At 35.8% G+C, this 27,486-nt stretch overlaps 1 protein-coding gene across 2 annotated transcripts in view; it reads left to right on the top strand.

Annotated features, from left to right (window-relative positions):
- Positions 1-27,486, top strand: part of LOC590852 (tyrosine-protein kinase JAK2) — a 100,364-nt gene that overhangs the window by 47,469 nt on the left and 25,409 nt on the right. For both annotated transcript variants that reach the window (XM_030977622.1, XM_030977621.1), the window contains exons 4-9: positions 6,321-6,478; positions 7,033-7,187; positions 22,891-23,025; positions 23,588-23,835; positions 25,144-25,362; positions 26,604-26,752. In XM_030977622.1, coding sequence (XP_030833482.1) covers positions 6,321-6,478; positions 7,033-7,187; positions 22,891-23,025; positions 23,588-23,835; positions 25,144-25,362; positions 26,604-26,752 — 1,064 coding nt within the window. The remainder of the gene's footprint in view (positions 1-6,320; positions 6,479-7,032; positions 7,188-22,890; positions 23,026-23,587; positions 23,836-25,143; positions 25,363-26,603; positions 26,753-27,486) is intronic.

The raw sequence follows: 27,486 nt of genomic DNA, 5'->3' as shown, positions 1-27,486 counted from the left end.
GATCATGTGTAACAGGGGTTTGATGATCTCGAGGCGGCTTCAAATTGCAGGTGTGAGGCCGCCTCCGGGGCCCGCTTTAAAAGCCGATGCATGTGTAACAGGGGTCTATGTCACATTGTATGCACTTTATTGTGAATTTCCTTGCGTAACAGGAAACTTTGTATGTGTGACAATTCTTTAATGACTTTGGGATTACCATTTCCAGTGGTAAAAATACTTCCAAGCATAGAGTGATGAACCCCCTTGAAAACTCCACAAGAGCTCTGTCTTTTAAAAATAGAAATGAGAGTAGGCCTTCATCCAAACTTGTTTATAAATGCAAGGGACTCTCACTGCAGAAGGATATTCAAACAGAGCTCCAATAAACTAAACATTTTAACTGAAAAATTGCCAATCTGCTCAGTAATTTCAGAAACTTTCTCTTTGGAAAACAATGAGTGTAATACTGGCTTTTGACAGTCCATTGGGCAGGCGTATATGTATGACGCTAGTTTGTTGTTTTGTGTGCACAATGTCACATAGCTTTCTGTTATGATGTATGTTATGCAACTAGAAATCTCCCACTCTGCATTCCTTTGTTTTTGATTTTGAGATGTTTTCTCTTTCGTCCATGACAAAACAATAGAGCGAGCTCTGAAACTTATCACTGGGGCAGACAGTTCAATTTAGAATGTGACAGCTTCACGCTGAGTATAACTTTCATTGCCAGTAGGTCGATCAACCCTAGAGGCGCTTACGGACAAGTCTTCACCATTTCACAACCTTTTTACAGATCGATGGGACATACATGTGTTGTACCTGTATCTTATACATGTAGATAAGGATTGCCTTGAGGCAGTCTGCACATGATATCCCGGCAGGCTCCAATTTTTGAATTTTTATGGCATCTTAACAGAAAAAATAGATAAAATGCAGAACGTTCCAGCTCTCCGACTTCACCTTAGAAACCCATCTTCCTTGTGCATGTTAGAAATCTATACCTGCAGCTTTTATGACAGTGTTTACAATTCTGGAAAAATATTGATTATTCCCACACACTGATTTCAGTTTATAAAATCAATTACTTGTCTGTTAAACATTGACGCAATTCCCCACATTTGTTATTATTTTTTACATTTACCGGTATTATTATTATATTGAGTATTCTACCCTCGGATTTCAGCTAAGGGGATGATTTCTCAGCTCAAATTGACCTGAGAGATGATATGCTATCCACAATATATTTTGAGGCGTGCCCCAAAGGAGAAGGTGCTCAGGAGAAAAACAGAAATTTGGTACAAATATGATATTTTGGTATATGACAAATAGGAGAGTTGTCCATGAATACGTCACAATCCACCGACCAAATTGTCAATTTGGTGATGCACATAGATTTAGTGATTTTGTATTTCAAACATTCACTTTCTTATTATTGGTCCGATTTATTTCAAACTTTCGCCATCCTGTTTCTCCCATTTTTCCCACTACCATACATATGAAATTATTAGAAAGGTTGGATTTGCCTTTAATGTTACAAAATTTCAATCTAGAATTTTGAACGCAATAGCTGAAATTCCAATGTTAAAAGGTCATAAAAACCCCAGTGGGTGTATAATAACCTGAGATCCCAGCAAGGTATGTGATTCCTTTGGGCTTGTGTCACACTGATGACTTCAAAGCTAAAAGGTCATATACCCACAAGGTACATCGGTAATGCAGGATTGTCAAGTCAGTCATAGGTGACTGAAAACAGTCATGGAAAATAGTGCATGGTAAAGGGTGACATGTCACAAGACTGACATTCTTAGTGCAAGGAGGTAACTATAACTGATTGCATGTCCCAAAGCCTGCATTGCAGGTCACAGCCAAGTTCTAGTATCTGGAATAAAGAATGAAATCATAAACTCTTAACCCAGTTTCAGTTTATAGACCTGTCTAAACCAATCAAGTTTGGAAAATATGATTTTTAATCCATTTTTTAGTTACCTGAAAATATGAATTGCGCAAAAATACATAAGTATTTCTCCATGTCTAAAATATTATAATCATATAATGACTTAAAACTTCTAGGTAAATGCCCACAAATATGATTTACATGTATATCATATTGAACTCGCAATGCTAAATGCTGCCTTCTCCTTTATAGCAGAGGTAATATAGTGTGATGAAAAATAAATTGTATTACTAGTAGATGCTACCATCAAGCAGATGATTATTTTGATGGGAAATGAGATGTCCGATGATGTAGTGTCATCATATATGTAAATCTCTCTTAGTTCCCATTGCTATGGTAATAATATGCATTTCAACCGATGATACATGAATGTACTCACAAACCAAATTAGGCTACATGTATTGGCCGAATGATACATACAATAAGACTATAACAGACACATGATTTGCAGTCTGAAACATGTACAGTAGATAGTGCATGGTGTGATTCAGAACTTCCATCTCACCTCCTCCCCTGCCCATGACAATCATGACTTTTTTTTTTGGGGGGGGGGGGTGGGCAAACCATCACCAAGCCTGTTGAATGCGGTATCATCTTGTATAAAATTGAATTCTATTTCACACATGGTAAAATGACGCTCTATAAAAGAGTAATCTTCAAAATCGTTCAACATTAGTTTATACATGGCAGCCATTTTTTTCTAGCCGCATATTTTCAAGGTACATGTATGATGTACAGTAGTCCACCTAGAAATTGTGCAGGGAGGTCCCCTGAACATGTTGATACCAAACAATATTTTACAACATTCCATGTCTCATAAACCCCAAAATTGGGATTTTGCCCCTTGGGTACATATCATTTTCATATTTACTGCCGAAGAAAATAGATTCCGGACTTTGTCCAAAACAAATAGCTACCCATTTGATCTGCACTTGAAATGATGCTACCTTAAGAGCAGCTGATAGTGCATCACATCTGCTATGCACATTCATTTCCTGGCTTGTGCACATGCCATGCCTCCTTGATGTACAACAAGCCCATGAAGATATCTTGATCAGCGTAGAGTAGCGTGATTCATGTTCATATTATGGAGAATCCTCTTCCAGTCAGGAATAAATACTAGTCTCAAAGCAGATCAAGAAGTGTGCATCAAATGCATTGAGATATGATGATAGCATTCAAATTACTGGTAGCTTTTGGTTCTGGACAATCACTCACAAAAAAAACCCAAAAAATTCGAGTCTGTTTAATAGGGGTTGCAAATTACTCTACTATAGTCAAAATATGAGCTTCAAATATTACTTGCATAAAGAGATATATAAAGAGATAAAATAGGGCCCGCACAGAACCCAAGTCTGACATAGGTTCTGTACATTGGGCTTTATGTTTATTCTTTATTTTTTTCATACTCCTTATACATGTTGTAAATCTGTAGCTAATATAATTTTGTTTAGAGGATGACTATATATATATATATATATATATATATATATGTGCTAGCCAAACTCAAAATATATTTTTAGGTGATTGGTAAGCCTACAGACTCTTCTACCCCTAATATGAAAAGGGTTCCATACAGGCATGTTTGTCTCTTAGATTTCACCTCCTTGATTTCTCTACTAAAAAGCCAATGAGTTATTCATGAATTGTTAGTGGTATAATTGCTTTCAAGATAAATACTTTGGGATTTCAGGTCCTAAATCTATGGCTACATTTTTCAAAACTACATTAGGGTAATTGACTTTAGTGTATAATTTTTTTTTTTTTTTTTTTTTTTTTTTTTTTGGGGGGGGGGGGGGGGGGCAGTCGGATCATTTGCTAGTTCAACCATAGTTCAAGGATTATAGTATGATCATCATGATGTAAGCTTGCCAATGCCATTTAGCCATAATGGGTAAAGATTGGGAGGATGTTCGGTAGAGAGGGAGGGAGAGAGAGTGAGGTAGGGAAAAATAATGGGAGACCAACAAAAAATGGGGACTTCAACATTGGAGGTCTTCTCCTCAAGGTTTGTTTAGTGGTCAATTTCTATCCAAATTGGGTATTAGAGAAAGGTTGTCCAGTGGTCAACTACATTATTCTCCAATTAGGGATCAGTGTCGCATGCACTCATCATATGCTTACAATGTTGGGCACTACAAGTTTAGTATTGATGCCTAAATTCGTTTGGATGCATACCAAAACTTTCATGGGGATACTGTAGAGCATATGATCTACTGGAACTCTGCCAATAATCTACATGTGTAGCAGATTAAAAGAAAAGTGTGTTTTTATGTTTTCAATCATTTGATACCACTGAAAAGATGTTGAAGTCACAATAAAAGCAATGACAAAGAATAATGTCATCATCGGGCATGGAATCCCATTCATGCATTAGGGCATCAATGCACAAAGTCGTTTTTTTAATGTAAACATTAAATTCCTGAATTTTCACTTCAATGAACAGCGTTGTATTGAATTTTGTCTCATGGATGGTTCTAACAGGCATCTACAGTGGAAAGACAAATTAAACCTGTCTAAATTTCATTTATCAAAAGCAAGTTTAGACCAGTCATTGGGCTTACATGTAACTGGATCTGAAGAATACTGGCCAAGGTGTCAAAATATTCATTTTTTGCCCCAAAAGCACATTTTTGAGGGGGGGGGGGGAATTGATTTTATGTTTTTACTATGTTTTGTAAAACAAAAATGGAACTGTTATCCACTACCGATATACATTATCGGTCAATAAAATTGAATATTGAGTTACTGTTTTATTCCCATTTGAATCATCGATTTACAGGTGTACAAATAATTGTATAAGACACTGTATTTCATTTACAGTAATTTTGCTCTAGCTTTTTACATGTAAAAATGACTGATGAAAGCCCCAAAAGCTCATTTTTGAGGGGGGGGGGGGAATTGATTTTATGTTTTTACTATGTTTTGTAAAACAAAAGGGAACTGTTATCCACTACCGGTATACATTATCGGTCAATAAAATTGAATATTGAGTTACTGTTTTATTCCCATTTGAATCATCGATTTACAGGTGTACAAATAATTGTATAAGACACTGTATTTCATTTACAGTAATTTTGCTCTAGCTTTTTACATGTAAAAATGACTGATGAAAGCCCACTTTTAGCCCCTAAAGCAATTTGTCAAATTTCTTTGATTGTGGTTGATATCAAGGGGAGCATAATATTGCCCAAATTTCATATTCCAAAGTGGAAAAATAGAGGAATCTAAGTTTGGGCAGTGATTACGATCCAAAGGCTAGAATTTTATCTCATAATGTATATTCTGTATTGTCAAATATGTCCATGGAAGATTCTGAGTTTTTTTAATATTCTGAAAGGGCTATAAGTGTACATGTTAATATAGATGTAGTTTTATGCATCATTTTGTCTTATTAAACAGAGGCTTTGACGTCATCATAATGCAATTTAAAGTAAGACTTTATATTTTTTAATAAATGATGTCATATTCTCAATTTTTCTTTTGACAGCATGATCAGCGTCTCTCTCGTTTCTTCTCCATTGTCTTCTAAATTTTAATATGCTTGAGCTGAGAGTTTGCACTACGAGAGGTGTTTCATTTAGACAATGGGATCATATAGTCAAATTTTAGAATATTTGCCTTAGAGCTATTTTGGCCCCTTTTTACCTTTGATCTAGAGTTGTGTTCTTAAATATTCTATGGAACAAACATTGATGTGCTACAGTACATGTACTTGTATATATTGTTATGACATGACAGTTTACATAATGGCACATACATGTATGACAGCACATCATTATAATTTTCAAATGAGTACATACCACCTATCCTTGTACAGTCAATATATTAGTATATATTATGAGTATAATCTTCACTTTTTGTTAACATAACTTTTTTTAAAGGTTTTTGAAAGCTAAAAGCTTTTTAGAGCTCAATCACTTATCCTCTTCCTCCGTTAGTTTTCTTTGTTTTGTTTTTAGCTACCGTGATAAAGCAGTTTTTCTGGATTCTCTATTAATTTGCCTCCAATGGATATGGTGGAGTTTCAAATCGATGCATTTAAAAATCTTCCATAGAGCAGAAAAAATTGGATATAATCAAAATCAGACTTACTCAGATCATGGCCAACCAGCCATCAAAGACAATTCAGTTTGGTTCAGGAGAATAATAAATTGTGAGACTTTCCCCACTTGAGTGGATGTTCTCAAGTCACCATGTAATATGCACATTACAGTACACAAAACTTGTAATGAGTAACACCAAACTTAGAGAGTGATTTCCGGTTGAATAATCTGTAGATACTAGATATTATAATTCTCCCTACATAATAATTTTAATATTGTATTCGTATCCTGGTCTATCTTTAACCATGCAATATTTCTCTTCATTTTTGTTTTTGCTACAGATTCTTGAGATGGAAAGTCGTGACGATGCAGAGTCCTTTGCTTGCCTTCTGGATGGCTACTACCGTCTTCTTGTAGATTACTATCATTACCTCAGTGAAACAATTGCACCGCCCTCTCTTGTCAGACTAGTCAAGAATAGATGCCATGGACCAATTCCGTATGTTCCTTTTACTACTTTATCAATTAATTGATTATTAATTAATTTATTTGCTTATTTATGTACTTGATTTTGTTAAGTTCATATTTATTTATCAACAATATTACTGCTAGTCCCTTGTGTTTCATTACATTTGGTTATTTTCAGTCTGCTTAAATAAGTTGTTGCCTATTCTTATCTTTAGTGCTTGTCTACACATGGTAATCTCTGAATGCTTTTGGTACCATATATGTGATTGGGTCCCAATAACAGATCATCTTGGGGGCGCAATAACAGATCATCTTGGGGGTTGTGCAAGTTACATATCATGTAGTATATTGACTTTACATGTTTGTAATGTGTGCTTCCATATTCAAAGGTTTGACAAAGAGTACTCATAGATTTTTAGTGTTTAGAGATGGTTTTATGACAGAACTTCTGACAGATACCCTATTGAAATTTAGTTTGAATACTGGTTTAAAAGTGCCAATTGACAACCTTTCGTAATGTCAAATATAAAGACAAATAATTCTTGAAATTGTTGTATTTATGATCATACATTTTCTTCAATGTAGGCTCTCCAAAGCAAAGCAAAAGATTGAAGAAACTGGTCGTCAAGAAGGTGTGTACCTAATCCGTCAGAACCCTGAGGATCATTACAGCTACTGTTTGACTGTCAGGATACATGCTAATCAAGAGCTTAAGAACTTCAAGATTAACTGTTATGAAGGTATGTTCATTACTGATCTTGATTTCATTTGATTTTGGTCAATTCTTGTTATCACAAATATATTAAAAACACCCGTATGTTAAAGTTCAGGCCCCATTTTAAATGCACCCTGGGATAGTTTGGTGACCAAGTTGCTTCTGAGCTATTTCACGCTGCTGCGCTATATATGCCAGGATTGATTGTGAGTGTGTGTGCACTTTATTTTCTGATGGTAATCATAGTGATTTATCACAATTTCCAAGCAATTTCAAGAGTGGATCATTACGAAAAAGATATGAAAATGTTGTTAAACATACTTAAGTAAGATATTTGGATGTGTGATGGGCAAGAGCAAGTAGAAGCATAGAATAATAACATCAACTTTTTTTGGTTGTGTTCGTTGGCAAGTGCGAAAACTTGTCTCATATACTATCGGATGGTAATGCAATAAAGGGTTTGTTGGCCTGTTGGACGAGCAACGGACATGCTACGTTTTGATGGGGTATTCTGAAGTAAAGGGCCCTCCATTGTTTCAATTTGGTCGTTGATATGGTTTGGACTCTTATCTTTTTCTTGTTTTTCATTGCTGCCTTCACAGAAATTTAGGAACCTAGAAATAGCATTCGGACACGGACGTACGTACATAACACATATGCATAATATGTGTACTGCGCTTGCGCCGCTGCCGTACACAGGAATTGTGGAAATCCTGGAAGTGGCTCAAAATTACATCCAAGAGGCCACATCCGGGCATTTGGGGCGTATTGGTGATAGCAAGAATTGCTGAGCTGAGTGAATTGACAAATGAGTAAAAGTTGAAAGATATGGTAACACAGATAGGAACATTCTTGAAATTGATTCCATTTGATTTCATTTACCAGCTGTAATGATTCAACAAATGAAAAGAAGCTGAGGAAATATGGTTTTGTACAAAACTATTTTATTTCTCTACTCTTTCTTTATTTGTAATCTGCATCTGCGTCCCTCTGTATGTCTCTCTCTTTCTTTCTCTCTCTCTCTCTCTCTCTCTCTCTCTCTCCTTTCTTCTTCTTTCATTCTTGCAATCCTTGTCTCTCTATCTCTGCTTGACACCACAAATCTTTTTTCAATGGCATGCTTCTTTTTTATATTTTGTGATATTGTCATGTTTAAGCAACGATTCTTCATCTGTAGAAGGGGAATAAAGGGAATTCCCTTTTCAAAATTTCAGTCTATGATATTTGAAGTGGAATCATCATCCATGAGGTACTTGTCAAGGGCTCTTGGTTTGAGATCAAAATTGATTTTAACATGTGTTTTCTCAATGGACCTCTTGCTTTGTTGTACATGTATACTGGTCTGATCATTAAATGTTGTAATGTTGGCCTACTGTACATACACATTATTTTACCATAATCCAATCAACACAACATCCATCCAATAACAGAGTTTAAAATGAACATTTCTGCCTTCAGTTTTAAACTTCATGTAACATACATGTATAAATCATGTAAGGAATTTAGAAAAAATAAATCTTGTTCCTATGAAAAAAATCCTTTTGTCTGGAAAAGATCTTCTTCCCATGCTCCTGTTACATTTGATTACCGGTAAGGTCATTTCCAAGTGTAGCAGAATGACATCTTTTTCTAGAGAAGTTTCAAATTTGAATACCGGGGGTAAAGAATATTATAGACATTTTGATAAAGATATTTTAATTAATGCAGAGCTGCCAACCAGTACAATTTTAACTTTTTTGGTACGACAGTATGATTTTTCCTCAATAAAATACAATTTTCAACAAACAAAAAACATGATTTCTTGAAAACTTGAATGTGCCTGTGTATTTTGTGTGTGCCATTTTTAATGGCAAATAGCCCATTCTCTCCTGCAAAGTATCCTACAGGCATCTCACATCGGCAATTTGGGGATGTTCATTGGTCCATTGAACACACCAGTCATGACAAACTCTTGCATATTCAACAAAATGTTTGTAAAATGTACTCATGCATAATTCTTCAAAATGTCAACGAACACAGTCTAACAAAAAGAAAGTACTTATTGATCAGTTTTTTTTATTGAAAATAGGATTTTTGTTCAGTTGGGATTGGCAGCTCTGTTAATGATATGTTATACATATATTAATTAAATATGAGGTTCATTGAAAATATTTGGGCATCCTATCGACCGTTCATCAAATTTATAACATATTGAATATTTTGTAGGTTTGTTTTTTGGGTCACTCTTAAAGGTAATACAAAGTTTTTGGTATGGGGTCATGAATTTGGTTCAAATGAACATATTGGAAGCATATGCGACCCTACAATATTCAGTGATTGTTGTCGCGGTTGAAATCGAGTCTAACATTTTGAAATTGTTGATAATAAACTCTGTATGTTGTATAGCTCCCTCTCAAGGTCAAGATATTAATTAAGCTATACAACAATGTTTCTTGACTAAAATCGACCTATTAGCTATTCCCGTTTGGAAATTATATATCACAACTACATATTCTGAGATTTTCACGGTCGCAGCTACCCGCATGTACATCCGTAGGCGCTATTTGAAATATATTAAAATTTACCGGGAGCACTGGTAAATTTGTATATTTTATTTTTCTCAAAAGCCGAAGTGTTTTAGGGGCTTAATTTTCTAGTGCTTATAATACATCCACAGGGTCATCCAAATATATCAAAATTGTAAAGAATCACTATCCACTAAATTTTCAAGATTTCCCAAAACTTTGTATTAGGCCTACTTTTAACAAAGCTATTTAAAATCTCATGAATTTGATGAATGTTTGATTGGAAAGTAACTCAACTGTTGTGAAAGTACAGTACCTGATATTCGTTATTTGATATGTTATATCTAGTATAATTTGTTATTTTTCATTAAAATGTCCACAACCTTATTTTTATCAAAATTGGAAATTCTCTGGAAATGAAATTCCATAATGCTTTGAATATCCTTGTAATGAAGACCCATCTGTATTGAATTTCTCAATTAATGTAAGTCCCTGAAAGGAGAACTAGTGAAAATGTAGCAGTTCAACAGTTTCAAGGCTGAAGATAGTGGAGATGAAAGAAATAGTTGATGCAGTGTTATCTAAGACTTTATGGTACTTTCAATCAGAAGAAAAATATGAGTAACAGACAACTGATATTCAAAGATCCTGATTGATTGAAACTAATCTTTCTGATGATACAGAATTATCAATCATGAATTGTATTCCACCAGTGGAAGTTTTGGAGTGATTTAGAGTGCGTTTATGCTCAATTTTGAAGGCAGAATGAGCGATTTGAAATGCTCATCGTAAATGCAGTTCCACGGTGTACTGTTTATGCTAACTTCTCTGGCTCCTCCAGGCATGATTCTGGCTCTGCAGCTGGATTCACAAACCTGCACTGCGCATGCTACGTTGACCCCATTTAAACGTGTTTACAAATGATTGTGCGTTTATGCTTCTCCAGAATCGCCGATCCAAAACGCACCTTGTTGTGAGTTAACGATCGGCGATTATGATCGCCGTTTTTCAGTGATTCTACAAAAATGAGAAAGGACTCAACCGTGTTTTGAACTAAACGGTAACAAATGCCTCATTCTGGCCTGAAAAAGTTGAGCATAAATGTACCCATATACATTGTATGCCCAAAATATCTTAAATTTCCTCAAGACACAATACCCATGTGACTGAAAGGCTGTCCATATCATTTTATTTTTGCCCCAAAATGACTGCCACTGTATAGAGTGACTTGACTAAAAATCAGTGAATTTGTTTCTTAACAAAGTAAGTGCATATTTAGTACTGTAGAAAGGGTTCAACCTAGTTAACTGTTGAATACATGGTGGTGCCAGGATATGTGTCAAATATATAAAGCAATTTTGTTTTGCTTTTTACATGTCCATTTACAATGTACATCTGTATAAGAGTTTCAGAGCTCCCATCCATTCTCACATGATGACATGAACATTTGTTTAATTATAAGACATGGAGACTTGATTGTCCTGTCAGAACACTGCAGTTCAGATTTTGTCAATAGGATGTTCATGACAGCTATAGCTGCATGTCATTCTGGCTCAATCCGGTTTTAAAAGCTGTATGAACGCACCTTTAGAAAAAGCACAATAGACTATGTTTTTTATGTCTTACAAGTTTGTTGACGACAGGAATGTAACATAATCATGTAGCAAAAAAAGATAAATGTACATTATCAGTTTTCCCTGACCAGGATGTGTCTTCAGTAATATGCAAAGATCAACAGGGGTCAGATGAAACTTGATTTATACTTCTTTTTTTCTTAATTAATTTGTTAGGCTGAATCAGGTAGACAGGAAATGTCAATATCTTTTACTTTCTCTTAAATGTGATTGAGTGGTTGTGGTCTTCTGAAGATCTGTAATCAATACACCAATCATGCCTCTGCTTTCATCCTCTATGCTGACTCCATCTTTGTGCTCAGTAATTCAAGCAGCATGTATACTCTAGTCCAAATTTGATTTTAAAGGCAGCGAGCGCTATCGATGTGAAGACATAGTGACAAGAAAGCTTATCCAAAGGTTTGTGGTAAGGGACTTTCTTGCAACTGGTCAACTCAACATGAGCTAATGAGGCTACTTACCTCATTTACTATACTGAAGCAGCATACATGTAGTTGAAATATGATAGAGAGCAGGCAAGTGAAGATAAATTCCCTTAAAGCTTTAATTAATGAAACATTTCTTGTATGTATGATGAAACAGTACAGAAGCGCCATACATGGCAAATTTAGGATACCTAAAGATGTCTTTGCTAAATATGCAGTTTATAACATGGGAATGATGTGGTTCAAAGTATGACATAGCTCAATTACAGCATTAGATTGCTGTTGTGGTTGATACACAGACATGGTACATGTAGGTATCTCAATACATTTAGGAGCTTTCACTCCATCCTGATTATACAGAAAATTGCTCTCTTTCCCCATTCAGACTACCAGAATTATATCACTATACATGTACATGAACATGGTATACACCTGTAGCTGTACAATACGTCATTACCTTTTCTCTAGTCTGAATGTCTCTTAAAGAAACACCATTTAATAAAACACTGCATAGCAACATGCATGTTTGAGCATCGTTTCAAATGAAAATTTGATAAAGAATCACATTCCCATTGTTGTCTCATATGAAAACTGTATACTGGGCAGGACTTTTCTTCAACTTGCACTGACTATTGGCCAGCTGTTTAATATCTATTGTGTACTCTCCTTTGGTTATACGATGATGGTTCTTTATACTTTTGTTAGTGCAAGTTTTGTATAAATGTCCTGTAGTCTGAACAGGTCCTCCATATCAGGAAGTGCCTGGTATTTTTGATTAACAAGAAAAGAATTTTGGATGGAAGTAAGTTTAAAACTCACTGGGACTGATTATCTTTTCTTGTCTTTAAAGATTTGCTGCGTGCGTTTAAACAAAATATTTTCTATAGGAATATCATTATTGAACATTATATATGTACTATTCAACTGTATTTCTTCCATGGCCCAGAAGGGGCCGTTAAAGAAATACAAAATCATTGTCATCGTCAAAAACAAACAAAAAACAACAACAAAAAAGGTACTTTCTCCAAGTTTGGGACTAATTATAAGGAGTATAGATTTATAGAGTGAAAGCACAATTCTGATTGTAGTAAATAACATTTTTAATGACAATTTAATACACAATATTACTGCTACTACTACTACTACCAGGTAATCATGATGATGATGATAATAACAACAATTATTGATAATAATGAAAATCCAAATAATAAAGATGATAAGAAAAAGAAAGAATAATGAAGGAGGAAGAAGAAAAAAAAGAGAAAGAAGACGAGAGGAAATGTGAGGATCCCTGAAAACAGGGAATTCCCTGTAGACAACAAGCTCTCTTGTTGTTGAGTACTGGATTAGGAACATGATTCGTCCTGCACAAATTGTTGATGCAAAGGGACATTTCGTTGCCTGAAAAAAGATCTATAGATTGTGCCATTAATGCTGGGGATTTTCTTGTTGTCCTGTTGCATCACCCAAATGCTAATGTGTTCCATTTCTTTGACTGACACAGGAGAAAGTTAGTCTTGGAACTAGGCAGTAATAATAGATATTGTCAGGAGTGTGGAGTAAGTAGACTATATCCCAGCTCACTGCCTCTCTCTCTTATTCTTCAAGAGGCACTAAAAGGTAGGACATGTAGTCTACATAATACAGACTCTGTTGGCTATACCTTTTTTTAAAGGCAAAACAAAAATCATTGAGCCTTTAAGTCAGGCTAAAGGGGGGGGGGGGTGTTGTATGGAAGATAGTGAAATGTTAGCACCCCCTCAATTTGGTTATAAAAGCAAGAACTGGCTTCAGGTGTTTCTTCTCCTCCGAATGAGACGCATCGTTTACATGGGAGAGGAAGCGCCAAATATGAAAGAAAAACAAGCGTGGACATCAAGCGCGTATTAAGTATCTCTCAAGTTTTGTCCGCAGGGATGGTATTGGCTTACAGGATCCAATCGAAGGCGCTCATCCGATACCTGCGACATCTCATGGATGTAAAGAAGACGATTCATCCTAGATCCCATGGGGATATCTTGATGACTTTAACGCTTTCTCTTACATCTTTAAATCACGAGATAGCTCTCCTTTTTGCCTGAGAACTGCTTCTTTCCCCTCACACCTAAGGGCAAGGATAGAGCCTCGGGTAAAAAAAATTCTTAATTAAAAATCCTGATGGGAGAAATATGATCTCTTTTCAAAATAACGTTTTTGTAAACAATTTTTCTTCTGTATTTGTATGTTCTGTAGGGGTGGAGGGGGGACAGTGTAGAAATTTGAAACTTGTTCACAAAGAGGCACTCTTCATATTTGTGGTAAAAAGTTAAGAATTCTTGGAGATTCTTTTTTTGGCTCAAAATATTTCCATAGCTAGTTTGCTTGTAGCTCCCCTATCTCTTTTTACTGCAAGATATAATGAAGATATTTGATTTTTTGTTGTTGTATTTTTCATAGCTTTTCTTACTAAACATAAAGAAACATAGTTGGTCAACCAGATATAATATTTTCTTGCCGATGGCAAAAAAGTATCAACTTAAAAATCATGAAGTAACTGAGTCTCCATGACATATCTAGTTTTAGCTCAATGCATATAATGATATAATGAAATATGTTTTTGTCTTTATGTTATCAGAAATATACACTTGTATTTCTGGTTTATTATGTACAAAGCAATAAATAGAAGTTCAAGATAAACACACTTTATTTCTCCGGTGATGTGTTTTCAGAAGCCTGAGATTTCCATATGTGGCCTGCTCATTCTGATCCAGAGAAATAATCCAGGTACTTGAGCTATTTCACTTCTGCATTTAGTAAACTACTAGCTCAAGCTACTATCCTAAGAACTGTATCTTGGTCTACTCTTGATTGTAAAATGCCCTGCTATTTGACAAAGTAGCAGGCTTATCCTCAAAGAGATGTCGCATGGACTTATTTGTGATCCCGCCATGCGTTCCTTGTATTTTTTAGCACACATTTGAAAAATTATGTTTTCAGTAGAAGGCATACTCTTGTGAGTTTAAATCATTTCATAACCACCTTTCTGAACTTTTCCAGGTACCTGCTTCTGTATAGTAATGCATTAGGCTGTAATCAATTATAATGCTAACACTAACGGAATAGCATCATTTTTAGCTCAAAATCCATGTGATGAAACAGCTCACAAGCATCAATTTTAAGCTAAAACTGATATGGTCTTATTTTTAAGATTAAAATCAATTTCAGTTGATGAAACGACCCCAAAGTGCTTGTGGCTCGGTGAGACAAGATATGTTCAAATTTTGTTCAGATTGCAGGTAAGGTTTCAGGTAACATGTATGTCAGAACTATTTCACTTAATGATGGCTGATGTTCTACTTCCCGCACCATTATTTTGTTAATATATATATTTTTTATTTTATTTTTATTTATTTTTTAATTAAAAAAAAAAAAAAATGGGGGGAGGGGGGAGTTGTACATCATTGGCACTGCCCTTATGGTTCCCAATCTTAGCAACGAAACAACATTCTCTATCCCTTACAATACCTTGGTTAGCTTGTAGGTCAGGTTTGGTTACTTTCTGGTCAACCGCCTCTGAAATGATAACTTATTCATGATTGTTTAGTTTTATTAGCTTTATAAGGCAAGGGAGTGAACTCATAAAACTTTCTGGTGTCTAAGCAAACCATACATTAAAAATCATCTGGATTTTTTCTTCTTGCTTTTACCGAAGTCATTATCAAAATTTTAAGCACAAAAAAGACATAAGACTTGATGCATGGCTGAACGTCAACGAAAAGGAGTTAAGTCTTTTGTCAACTCTGTTTGTTGCTACGACAGGCAGCCAGTGAAAACAAATTTGTTTAATCGAATTATGGAATTACAAGCATTACTTTAAACAAACTTTTTTATTCCTTTCTCATTTTTCCTGATTGAGGTGTCATATGAAAGGGCCGAAATTGAACTTTCTAGAAATATGATTTTTGTCTCGCCTGCGTAGAAAGAAGCGAGACATAGGCACCTGAGGTTCAGTTTTTGAAATGTTAGTATAATTTTGAAAGTACAAGTTCTTCTTCAATGAAACTTGGACCAAAGGGTTATCAAGTATTCCCAATCATGTGAGTAGAATTTCAGGTCACAAAGTCAAGGTCAAAGGTCATTTCAGGTCAACAGACTTGGACTATGTTGTGGCATCATCATCGAAAACTTAACAAAAGGTTACGATTTTGAATTTTTATCATAATTTTGAAAGTATACATTCCTATTCCATGAAACTTGAACATAGGGGTTATCAAGTATCACCAATCAGTCTTTTAGGTGACAAAGTCATGGTCAAATGTAATTTAAGGTCTGGAATCAAAGACCTTCTTGTTGTATCAACATCAAGATTTTGAATTGTTTGTTTGAAAAGTGTTTGTTCAAATTCCATGAAACTTGTACCCAAGGGTTATCAAGTATCACAAATCATATGATGCTAATTCCAGGTCACAATTTTTTAATTATTTTCTTCTTTTTTTTGAGGGGGGGGGGGGCCTGCTAATGGGCCACCCTGCCTATGAATAATGTTCCGACCTCAATTTTTCATCATATCGAATTGCGTAATGCAGGCGAGACCGCCAAGAGCATTTCCCTTGTTCTCTTTGAAATTCAGATACCGCCTGCCAAATGACTTTTTGGTACCCTCTCTTCAAATTGTTTTTAATCACTCGTGCATGAAATATGCATCATATGAGTTGCATCAAATGAAAGAGGAGGATCTAAGCCTCACCAATATGTGTCATTTATTGATTATAATTGTGAATATAGTTATGATAAAACATCAATACTACTCGGTTTCATTTTTTTATTGGACGCACTGTAGTGTGTCCACTGTCTTCTTTTGCCAAATGTAGATTATATGAGACTGATTGATAAACTGACTGATATATATGCTTTAAATCAGGAGAAAATTGTTTTCCTCCTCTACACGTACTCTAGAGAATAAAGTACCTCCGGTAGTAGTAATTTTCTCCATTAAGTATTGTGTGTCCAAGCTGTCGGGCTGAACTTCATAAGGTATGTTGCTGCCTAACTGGCACATATCTGCCTGTCATACTCAATAATAATGTAAACAAATGCCTCAGAATTACAGTCTTTCAAAAACAGAGCTGTAAATTACTGCTTAATCAATGCTAATGAAATGGTGAGATAGGACCAGCCTTGTGAAGAAAAATGACCAATTACCCTAGATTTGTCAAGACCTGAGGGAAACTAAATGCATTGTAAGATGCAATTCAGGGAATCTGGATGGAATCTATGCCTTGTGAAACTCTGTTTCAATGTAAGTGATATCTTAATGGAATGGTAATGCGGCCTGCCTGGCTGGAAACACTTTGTTCTGATGGGTGAGAAATGCAAGCAAAAAGAAGACAAATTTGGGCAAATTGCATGAGATAATCTGGGCATGGTAGGGCTGTGACTGATAAGCAAAAACAGATGAAACTGTGGGAGTATTATGTGTCTACTTTAATTGACACTGCCCTCTGTTTTTCACTGTTTTTCACACTACATTGAGTCATTTTATATTATGACAATTCGTCGCTGTTTTCACGAAGTGACGGTAGTGAAAAAAAATTGCATTCACTTTGCGTTACGATTTTCCTCACTACCGTCACTTCGTGAAAACAAGGACGAATTAAAGCTTATGAAGCTGTTTGTATGCCTTGGTCATTGAACCTACTATTAATAGAGTTTGAGAAAGTCAGAATGCTCAATTGTATGATAGAGAAAGACAAGGGCAGGGTAAATGGAAGCAGAGAAATGAAATAATGTGGATGAGAAAGTGGTACATATCTGAAACTTGATTTTGTTTTTTTATTGTTAAAATGTACATTAAAAAAAAGTCAAGTAAGTCAAATGAAATTAATCCTTAATTCCTACCTCCGTTCCCAAATATAATTAAGGGGAAAATTCAGTAACATTTTCTTCAATTTATGTGTACATATTCATATTACCACATGGCAGACTCTTTTATTTTGATCAGTTCAGAGTAGATCTTATTGAGTAGTGAAACTAAACTTGCATTATGAAGAATGATGTTTACCGTATTTGCCGGCGATAAGGCCGCAGTGCTGCATAGGCCGCACCCCCAACAATATGGTCGTAATTTTCTTGTAGAACACTCTTTTTTTTTTACAAACTGATACCAAATTCATCAATATTCTTATAAATTTACAAGAAGTTTACCTAAAAAATGATCGTAATTTAGCAGATCTTCATCAACTTTTAAGCTAGTACTGTATCGCACGCAGATTTGGTACCCTACAATACCCCTACCTCGATGTGCGGTGTAATCCGGAATCCAGTTGCGTTGCGCGGCAGCTAGCTCCGTAAGTAACGGCCTGCCTGTCCCTTTTTTTACTTTTTGGGGATACAATGTTACGGACTTAGATCTAGATCTATTGGCAGATTTTATTAGAAAAATAAGTTATGCCTTTTTTTTTTCGTCTTCATGTCAACTATGCAACATAAAATTGTCGGTAAGTTGTGTGGAGTTCTTCTAGAATTGTCCTGTACCGTTGTCTAGTCATGCTACCGTTCATAGTCCCTTATGTGCAAATGGACGTGATGTTTTGACCGCTGAATTTTGTTGTTGTAGCGTAAAGGCCGCACCCCGACTTTTGGATATTTTTTCTTCCAAAAACACTGCGGCCTTATCGCCGGCAAATACGGTACTTGTTCAGTCATACCTGTCTTAGCGACTACCTGTCTTAGAGGCTGTTCACACCGGCAGAGATAGCGCGCGCTAGACCGTGCTATCTCTGCGATGTGGAAGGTACAACGTCGTTTCGGTCCGCCCAACAGCGAGCCACGGCGAGCCAAAACGGCGTGCCACTGGAGCACCTCTTGGGGGTGGTCCACGAGAGAGAGCGCGGTCTAGCGCGCGCTAGAAAAAAGGGGGGTGCTACGATAGACCGCGCTATCTCATTGCGGTGTGAACAGCCTCTTAGTGACCACCTGTCTGTAACAACGACTACTTAAAATCCTCCTCATGAGATTTCATGTAGTTAAGAACCTGTATACAACGACTGCCGTGTAAGGACCAACAACAGCAGCGCTTGAGCAATTTTGTTTACAGCTAGGTGATCAGCGACACAGTGGCTTTCAAATAAATAAAATTATGTTAAATAATTTTGTATTTGATATTGACTAAAAACCGTACCACTCTTTGTTAATTTAATTTTTATACACCAAAAAAATAAACTTGTGTTGTTAGATTTATTGATCGATTCTCTGCCTTGTTTTCGCTCGACTGAGCCCTTATTAAAGCCACAAGAATTTTTGTGCACTGGCGGGTCTGCGAGAGGCCATGCGAGTGGCCAGAGCGATGTCAATCAATTATTCAAATTCGAAATGGCCGCCAATTATGCCAACCTGTCTACAATGGCTACACAATCGCATCTTGCAGTTCCCAAGATACTTTGTTGCTGCAGATCCTATCTATCAAAACAAAAATAACGCTAGGTGATCGAGCATTTGCTTGTGCAGCCCCAATACTCTGGAATAACTTACCATTTGAAGTTAGGAAATCACCATCTGTGAATATCTTTAAATCAAAACTGAAAGCACATCTTTTCAATTTACTGTAAATCTAAGCATATAAGGATCTCTTGTAGCGCAGTAGAATATATACTTAAAGGGGAAGTCCACCCTGAAATTAAGTTAGTTTTAATAGGAGTAGAAAAATGAGAGAAACAAGTCAGTGAAAGTTTGAGCAAATTCCGATTAAAAATAAGGAAGTTAGGATTTTTGAAGTTGTGATCAATCAAACACAAATTGGCAACTCTATGACGTATCATGCGAGCTCAACTTCCATTTGCTCAGTACTAAAAAAATCTAAAATTTTCATTTTCCCTCAAGAAAAATTTCAACCATACATGCACCCTAAATATAATAATTGCAAATATGTTTCTATACTCCCCCTGCAAGGAACAAATATATATTCCGTCATCAATAACGAAGAAAACATGATTTTATGGAATGTTATGCACAAAGCAAATGAAGGAGAGCTCGTATAATAAGTCACAGAGTTGCCAATTTGTATTTGATTGATCACAACTTCAATAATTCATAACTTTCTTATTTTCATTCAGAATTTGCTCAAACTTTCACTCACCTGATTTTCTTATTATTCTGCCTCTATCGAAACAAACTTATTTTGGGGGTGGACTTTCCCTTTAATGTAGAATAGTTTCTGCAGTCTATAAATTTATTACTACTATGATTATTACTATTTGTGTTTCCTTTGGATGGTTGCTATAGACAGGTTTGACAGTATTTGTGTTTCATTCTCATGACCTATTCATGCAAACTTGTGTGCACTTATTACTATGGCAACACAGGTCTAAGCAGTCAATCATTTCTTGTTTGCATCTCTATTATTTGACATACATGTATGAAGCTTAGGTTGCTAGGGTAAAAGGCTGTCCCGTGATATCATCAATGGAAAGCTGAATGAATGTAGAATGCACAAATATAGGAATATGAAATATTTTCTTTTTCATTATAGCACAAAAACAGTCATTTTCCACACCCTCCAAATTAACAGGGGTCAAACTTGCAGCAGCAATGACAACATAACGTGAGGACCCTATCAGCCGATGAGCCGTGCTTCATGCAAAGTCATTATGACTATGCGTGCATACGCCGCATACGATGATGTCATCAAGTCAATACCTAGCTTTTAGGTCGACAACCTCTGATTTTCTAGGCTTTATATTTCAAGTTTTCAGAGAGCTGTTACCATTCCAAATCTTTTCTTTATCTCATGAATACTTTTCCCATTTGAAGCTATAATAACAATAGGTCCATTTATACTCTACTGCACTTAAAGGACAAGTCCAATAAAAAAATAACTTACTTTCAATAAAAAGCAGAAAAATCAGAAAAACCAATCAAAAAAGTTTGAGCAAAATCGGGTAACTAATAAGAAAGTTATGAATTTTTGAAAAAGTATGTAAACCTTGGGAATTAATGGGATTAAACCATATAGAGCAATTGATAAATAGTGTGGACATGACGTCACAAACTGATAACCATCTTGGCAATTTGTGTTGGGATTCTCATTGTTCCATAATGTACTTTTTAAAAAATTCATAACTTTCTTATTAGTTATCCGATTTTGCTCAAACTTTTTTGATTGGTTTGTCTGATTTTTCTGCTTTTATTAAAAGTACAAAAGTTATTTTTAAGTGGACTTGTCCTTTAAATGTGTGGGTTTGCTTTATTGTTACACCTTAAATTTTTATTTTATAAGGGTGTCTCAATCTTTCTTGTTTATAATTATTATTATCATCCACTCTGTTTTCTTGTTGTTTAAATCCAAGCCTGTATTCATACTCTATTTTAAATTAACTGCAGCTCTTTTTGGGATTCTGCTGCTGCATTAAACGGTACCATCTGCATACCGAAGGTTGTTTATATTCTGACATCTAACCATAACACCATTGTGATCATTGATCGATTTCATGATCATTTCACTGTAAATTCTAAAAAGATCTGGCGACAACACACAACCTTATCTCACACCTCTCATTATTGGTAAGAACTGACTGATATATCTCCATCAATTCTGATAGCTGCAGATTGTCCCCAGTACTAGTTTAGCTGCAAGTCTTGTTCATCAATGTCTAATTGCATCTAATATTAAAAAGCTCTTCATGTTTAACACGATCAAAGGCTTTTGCATAGTCAATGAAACAGAAATACAGGTCTTTTGCATTTCAATGCTTCTTTCAGCCATCATTGATAGATTAGCTAAAAACTGTGTTTCATGTACCATTGTCAGTAACAAATCCAAAGTGTGTGTTGGAGATCTCGTCTTATTTTGCGTTTCATTCTTGCCATGAGGGCTCTTGAGCAGCAGCGGCTTTGCCATGTGCAGGACCTTCAATATTTCTCTTTAGTTAGGGGTTTTCACCTCTCTCTACGGAACAGATTTTCTACATATTCAGCCTATCTTTTTAATATTTATTACTTTGAGTGACTTTTTTTGTACCAACTAATTTGGTTTTTGTTAATTGTTAATTGATCCATTTGTCTTTTGTTTTATTGCATTTGTTTTATTTATTTCTTTATTCAAGTCGTATTTTTCTTCAGTGTTTTTTTAAATATTTTTCTTGTAAGATTTTGTAGTATTTCAAATTTATTCTTCATTGAAAAAGCAAACTTATTTTTTGACCTTTTTTTATTTCTTAATATGTCTGTTTAAAACTTTTGTTGTTTCTTTGACTTTTTCAATTTCGAATATATTGTAATTGTACAGGTATGTGGCCGCTGCCACAATCTGCGCTTGGCATTGATCTAGCAGACAGGATAGAGTTCCACAATCTACTTTGTACTAGAACATAATCAATTTAATTGCGAGCTATTTCTTCAGGACTTTTCCAATTACACCTTCTCCTTGGATGGTTTTGAAACCATGTGTTAGAAACTCATGCTCTCTGCATCATTCATATAACTCACCTACATGTATGTAGACCATACAGACTAACAACTGAGTCAACTGAGTCTGATGTTGGTTCATCAACCTGCACAATGCCAAAATCAATAGGCTTTCCATTGAGTTTAATTACAATTATTCTGTCTGACACTTTCCAGAAACTTTGATCACATCATATCACATATTCTACAAGCTGTAAGAAAAATAGTGAGAGGGCAATATGCATGGAATTTTGGAATACATACAATTTAGATATCCCTTTTATTAAATAATTGATATAGATCTCATATATCATAACTCCAAATTTTGAGTTAGCTGATGGCCATTACGCAGGCAGAATGGCTGACATGGAGAGAATGTTGAGCATTAATTCTGACAAATGACAATTGGGGATGAGTGGAGGTGAGCATACAACTATGCATACTGTGTGTTATAAAGATACAAAATAGTACAGTATGGCAGTATGCTTATGAATTGATGAAGATATCAAAACATACATTGCAGATATGGCACAAGCTTGGCTGTCAAGTGTATAACATTCTTTCTTTTTGTACAGGACAGTTTCTAAGCCAAGTTTGGTTCAGAAATAATAGTTAATTATTTTAGATAAAACAATATTTTCAAACAAGCAGTTTTCTGCATGCTCTTTGAGTATGGTAGTCTTATTTGCCCTCATTTTTCTTTTCGATGGGATGTTAATATGGCTGCATTTGTTGTTCTTCTTCAGATGATGATCAAGTAGGTCTTGACAATCAGCGTAGGTTCAACTGTCTGAGGTCTTTTGTGGAGTTCTACCGTAGCAGAGAAAATAGCTGGTGCTTGGAGGGACAACTAAGGAAAGGCGTTCCAATAGAACCCAAAGGTAAGACAGTGGAGAGATGGGAGGAAGTGTTCGTAAACTGAGAGCCAGAAAGCTGTAAAATCAACATAATAAACAGAGTTAACACCCTTCTAGCTCTCAACCAGAGACTGCAACACGAATGAAAGGTTTACCCATGGATCTGACCTGAAGACAACGTTTTGAAGTGATAGAGAGAAGAGAGGGAGGTTGTTGTTGTTTGATTGGGTTCAGTTAAATTTGACTACTTATGCCTACTTAGGGAGTGGAGAGTGAACACTGCAAAGTGCAGTATTCTAACAGAATCCATTGACTGGGGTGAAAAATACTGTATAAGCACTTTGGTCAGTTACGCTGTAACTGGTAAAGCACTTTATAAGAAACAGTTCTTCTCACTATTATTATAATAGACCATCAAGTCATAGATCTACTGGATGTTTGTACAAAAAAGTACATGTACCTCCTTTCTTAAGCAGTCAGGTAATCATTGAGCTGTTTGATCATAGATATGTGAACTACTCTCTTGCAGCTTGTTAAAAAAAAAGGTTTTGTTCCTCAACATCCTATGCTTTACATTCCACATCAGATCCAGCATTGCGTATCTTAGACCGATCAGCCTTGAATGTAGACCTGCCATCTCAACCTGAGACAGGTCCAATCCGCTGGATCCAGGAAAACAATCTCTCGTCCAGGACTAACTGGAGACATCTTGATGATGGTGACTTCACTGAGGTGTGGGCAGCAGATCTACGTAAGAAGGTTGGCAATAGGCCTCGCAAGATGAGGGTAGCTATCAAGTGCCCCAAGATGGATGCTCCACAGAGTGTTCAACAGGTAAGTGCCTCTTAAACCTTGTTCACATATGACAAAGTAAACCGTGCTGGTTATTGTTATGATCACATAAGTGCAGTATGCTTCACCTTTCTGTATCTTGTAGTCCAGAGCTTCAGTGAATATGTGTAGGACCAGACATCAGGAGTTGAAAGAAATTTACTCAATTGTAAAACCAATAGAGGCAACTACCGATCATGAAGTTGACATAGTTAGAATTCACATACCGTACATCTCTGTGTATAAGGCGCACTTTTTTCCTCAAAAGTTGGGGATGCGCCTTATACACAGGTACAGGATATTTTGGGTCCTCAAAATGCTCTGAAAAAAATAATGAAATATGTAAGGAATTGCAGTTTTGCACACCACTAAAATTAATCCACCTTAAAACTTAAGTATTTAATTTTTACCAATCATATTCTAGCTCATCCTGAATCAATCGAAAGTGCCGTTATAAATATGGGTTGCAAGTCACTTCGCCGTATGGGGTTGTTTTTGCCAGCACAGCTAGCTAGCTACAGTACTGGCCAGGTCTCTCGGCAGGATGAATAAATCAGGTTGAAAGAAACATTAATGTTCAAATAAAAAAACGGCTTTCTAAAAAATACTTCTTTACAACATACAGATGGTATAATTTTTAGAAGACAAAATAAATATTTTTCTCTTATTTTGAACACCACATGCTTCTTTTAAAAGCTGAAAATTACTTGGTAATCACAACAAGTTTCGATACTGAAAGCTGTTGCAAGGCAAGTTCAGACTAGTCACAGAAAGAATGCGCAGTGCACTTCATTAGCTGTAATGGTGCCAAAACGAACCCAACAAATATACGTTATCATCATTAAAAACTACGAGAGCACAAATGGAAAGACAACTACTCAAAATTACTGTAAGCAGATACATAACTTGGAGGAAGAATACAATAGTTGTCCAAGAAAAGTCACAGAAATAGTGATATTTAAGGAGTTACTATAGGTAAATATATTATCGGAAGGGGTCTGCTGCGATGTCCGTGCAAGATTACACGTGTTTAAATATATGATTGTAAGTGCATCACATTAGTCTTGAGTGATTAGGGGACATAATGCTAACCCTTGCCATGCACAAATAAAGCAATATACATGTCATTTGATTACCCCTGGAGTGGAATAGCTCATGCTCAATTTCTGACCTTATTTTCTGAATTTATTTACTGAATATCCTCTTGCGATGCACATGCATATCATAATTGAATGGATTCATGAATTTCTACTCATTCACTGTATACCATTGAATGTATACTGTATACCTATCCTCTTATCTACTTGACAGAAATTCAGTCAGTCTGTAGACCTGATGTCTTCATGGGTTCATAAGCATATCATCCGATTTGAGGGTATCGGTGCTGGCTATATGCTAGTCATGGAGTATGCATCGGAAGGACCATTGGATCATTATCTTCGTAGTCTGCTCGAGAATGAGAGAAAGAGACTTGGTCTTAATAGTCAGCTTCATGCTGCCTTTCAACTCATCGATGCCCTCGAATACTTGGTAACAAACTCATGTATTATTCACTTCTAAGCTGAAGTTACTTTTAAGTACAACCATTATGACAAGAATTATTAGTTTCTTCATTTCTTTTGTACATTGGGATTTTCTCCTTAACGCAGAATTTTGCTCTTTTAACATTTTTAGGGGCTTATTTCCCAAGGCTCCTTTTATTATCTGTTGTGAAAGTACAAAGATCTTTCATTTTAAAGTGTCAGGATGTCTGATTTTTGCTGTATATCGTATCAATCACCTGAAGATTTTGTTTTCGCTATAGGTAGAACATGAATAATCGACCTCTGAAAATTATACCCAGTATTCTGTAGGTAAAGAAAATCCATAAAGAGCTCTTAATAGATTTGCTTGTAATAGAAAAGTAAGTTTTACCCTGCTGTATACATTCAGCACATACTACGTGTGAAACAAGAATTTTTCACATTGAAGCCCGATGTGATTAATTTCTGCTAGAATTATAAGTACCGGTATGTATATGATTTGTGGTATTATGGAAGTGATAAATTGGGTTTGCATGTTTAGCTGCCTAGCATGCTCAAAACCAATGACACTTTGGAGACTTGTAAATGATGTGAAATTGAACTCATTTAGAGGAAGCACATTAAAGTTATTAAACTGTGAATGTATATGGAGACTACATGAATGTTTTGAACAATCTGACCTCGATTGAATTAATGAGTTCCTTTACATCTTCCAATACTTAGTTGAACTAGGTGAGAATATGTGCCTTCTCATAATGGTAGTCTTTACATATCAGACCTTTTCAAAGTGGTAGTCTGTACATATCAGACCTTTTCATAGTGTTGTCTGTAAATATCAGACCTTCTTATAGTGGTAGTCTGTACATGTATATCAGACCCAGTACAAGTCCTTCAATATTAAATAGGGAGGGGGGAGGCTGGTAGATATATGTTTTCATCACTTTGATGCTGATGTGTCAATATTTTAATTTACATTTTGGGGGGCATGTATCTTCACTCTGTATTCACTATGGGTAGAAAGCATAGATTGTCACACTGTTTGGGAGCCTATGTATGTGTGTTTGTGTGTACATAGCAACCCACTGTTTGTTCTAATATGTGACCAAAGCAGGTAAAAAGTAAACCAAGAGGTCAAACTATTATTTGTATTCATGGGGATAACATTTTAAACATAAACTAATCATTCATTGTAAAGCTTTATTGCCTAGCAATGAAATGCTACTAACTTACGCTTTTTCATGAATTTAGGAATCGAGGCGAATCGTCCATGGTAATGTGAGTGCTCACAACACTCTTGTGTTACGCCCTGCTCCTAACATGCACATCAAGTTAGCTGATCCCATGCTTGGTGTGTACTATCATAGTCTGGAGATGACCAGCCGACCTAAACTAGAAAGGTACGAAAAATACCTAAGAAATGTTGAAGTTAATCCATTTAAACATAACTAATATCCTTTATTCATACGTTACACGTTTTAGAAAAATTATTTTGAATGGAATAAAATTGAAATTGTTTGCCACGTAAATCCCTGAAAAGATGGTACATGTATATACACACACTATACATGACATGCAGTGAACATGTCTCTACTGACTATGCACTGGTTTTGAAATTTATTTTTTGTTTTCAACTGGTCAGAACCTCATTTCTTTGTAAAGTTTTCAACAAATTATCCTGTTGACTAGTGAAGTTTCTGATTATGGAAGGCTGGTTCCCGTTGGCAATGGGTAAAGAGAGATAAATTATGGACTTCCCTAAATCTCAGTGTGTAAGATGCACCCCTATTTTTAAGAGACGGCCGAGAAAAAAAGATGTACAACTAATTTTTTTTTTCTTAGCCATTTTTTTGTGATTTTACTCGCACAAAATTGCTTAATATTGATTTTCAAGTCATCACAACACATCAGTTTTCCATGAAAAATTAGCTTGATACTTCACCGTCTTCCTCGGTGAGTGTTGGATGGCCGCCATACTGCATAGCACTCGCTACGATAAATCATATTAACGCCAAGAGGATGGCACTGCTCAGTAATATTAAACTTCTTTTTTTGTTGTTTCCGACTCTGTAGGCAGCAAGCCAGGTCTGTGTTTGAAAACCCATGTGGGGCTGGACCTTCATTTAACTGCGAG

Source organism: Strongylocentrotus purpuratus, unplaced genomic scaffold (genome assembly GCF_000002235.5).
Source record: "Strongylocentrotus purpuratus isolate Spur 01 unplaced genomic scaffold, Spur_5.0 spur5_scaffold_1, whole genome shotgun sequence".
Classification (NCBI taxonomy): Eukaryota; Metazoa; Echinodermata; class Echinoidea; order Camarodonta; family Strongylocentrotidae; genus Strongylocentrotus; species Strongylocentrotus purpuratus.
Note: the sequence above shows the minus strand (reverse complement) of the source record. Positions and strands in the feature narration are given on the sequence as shown.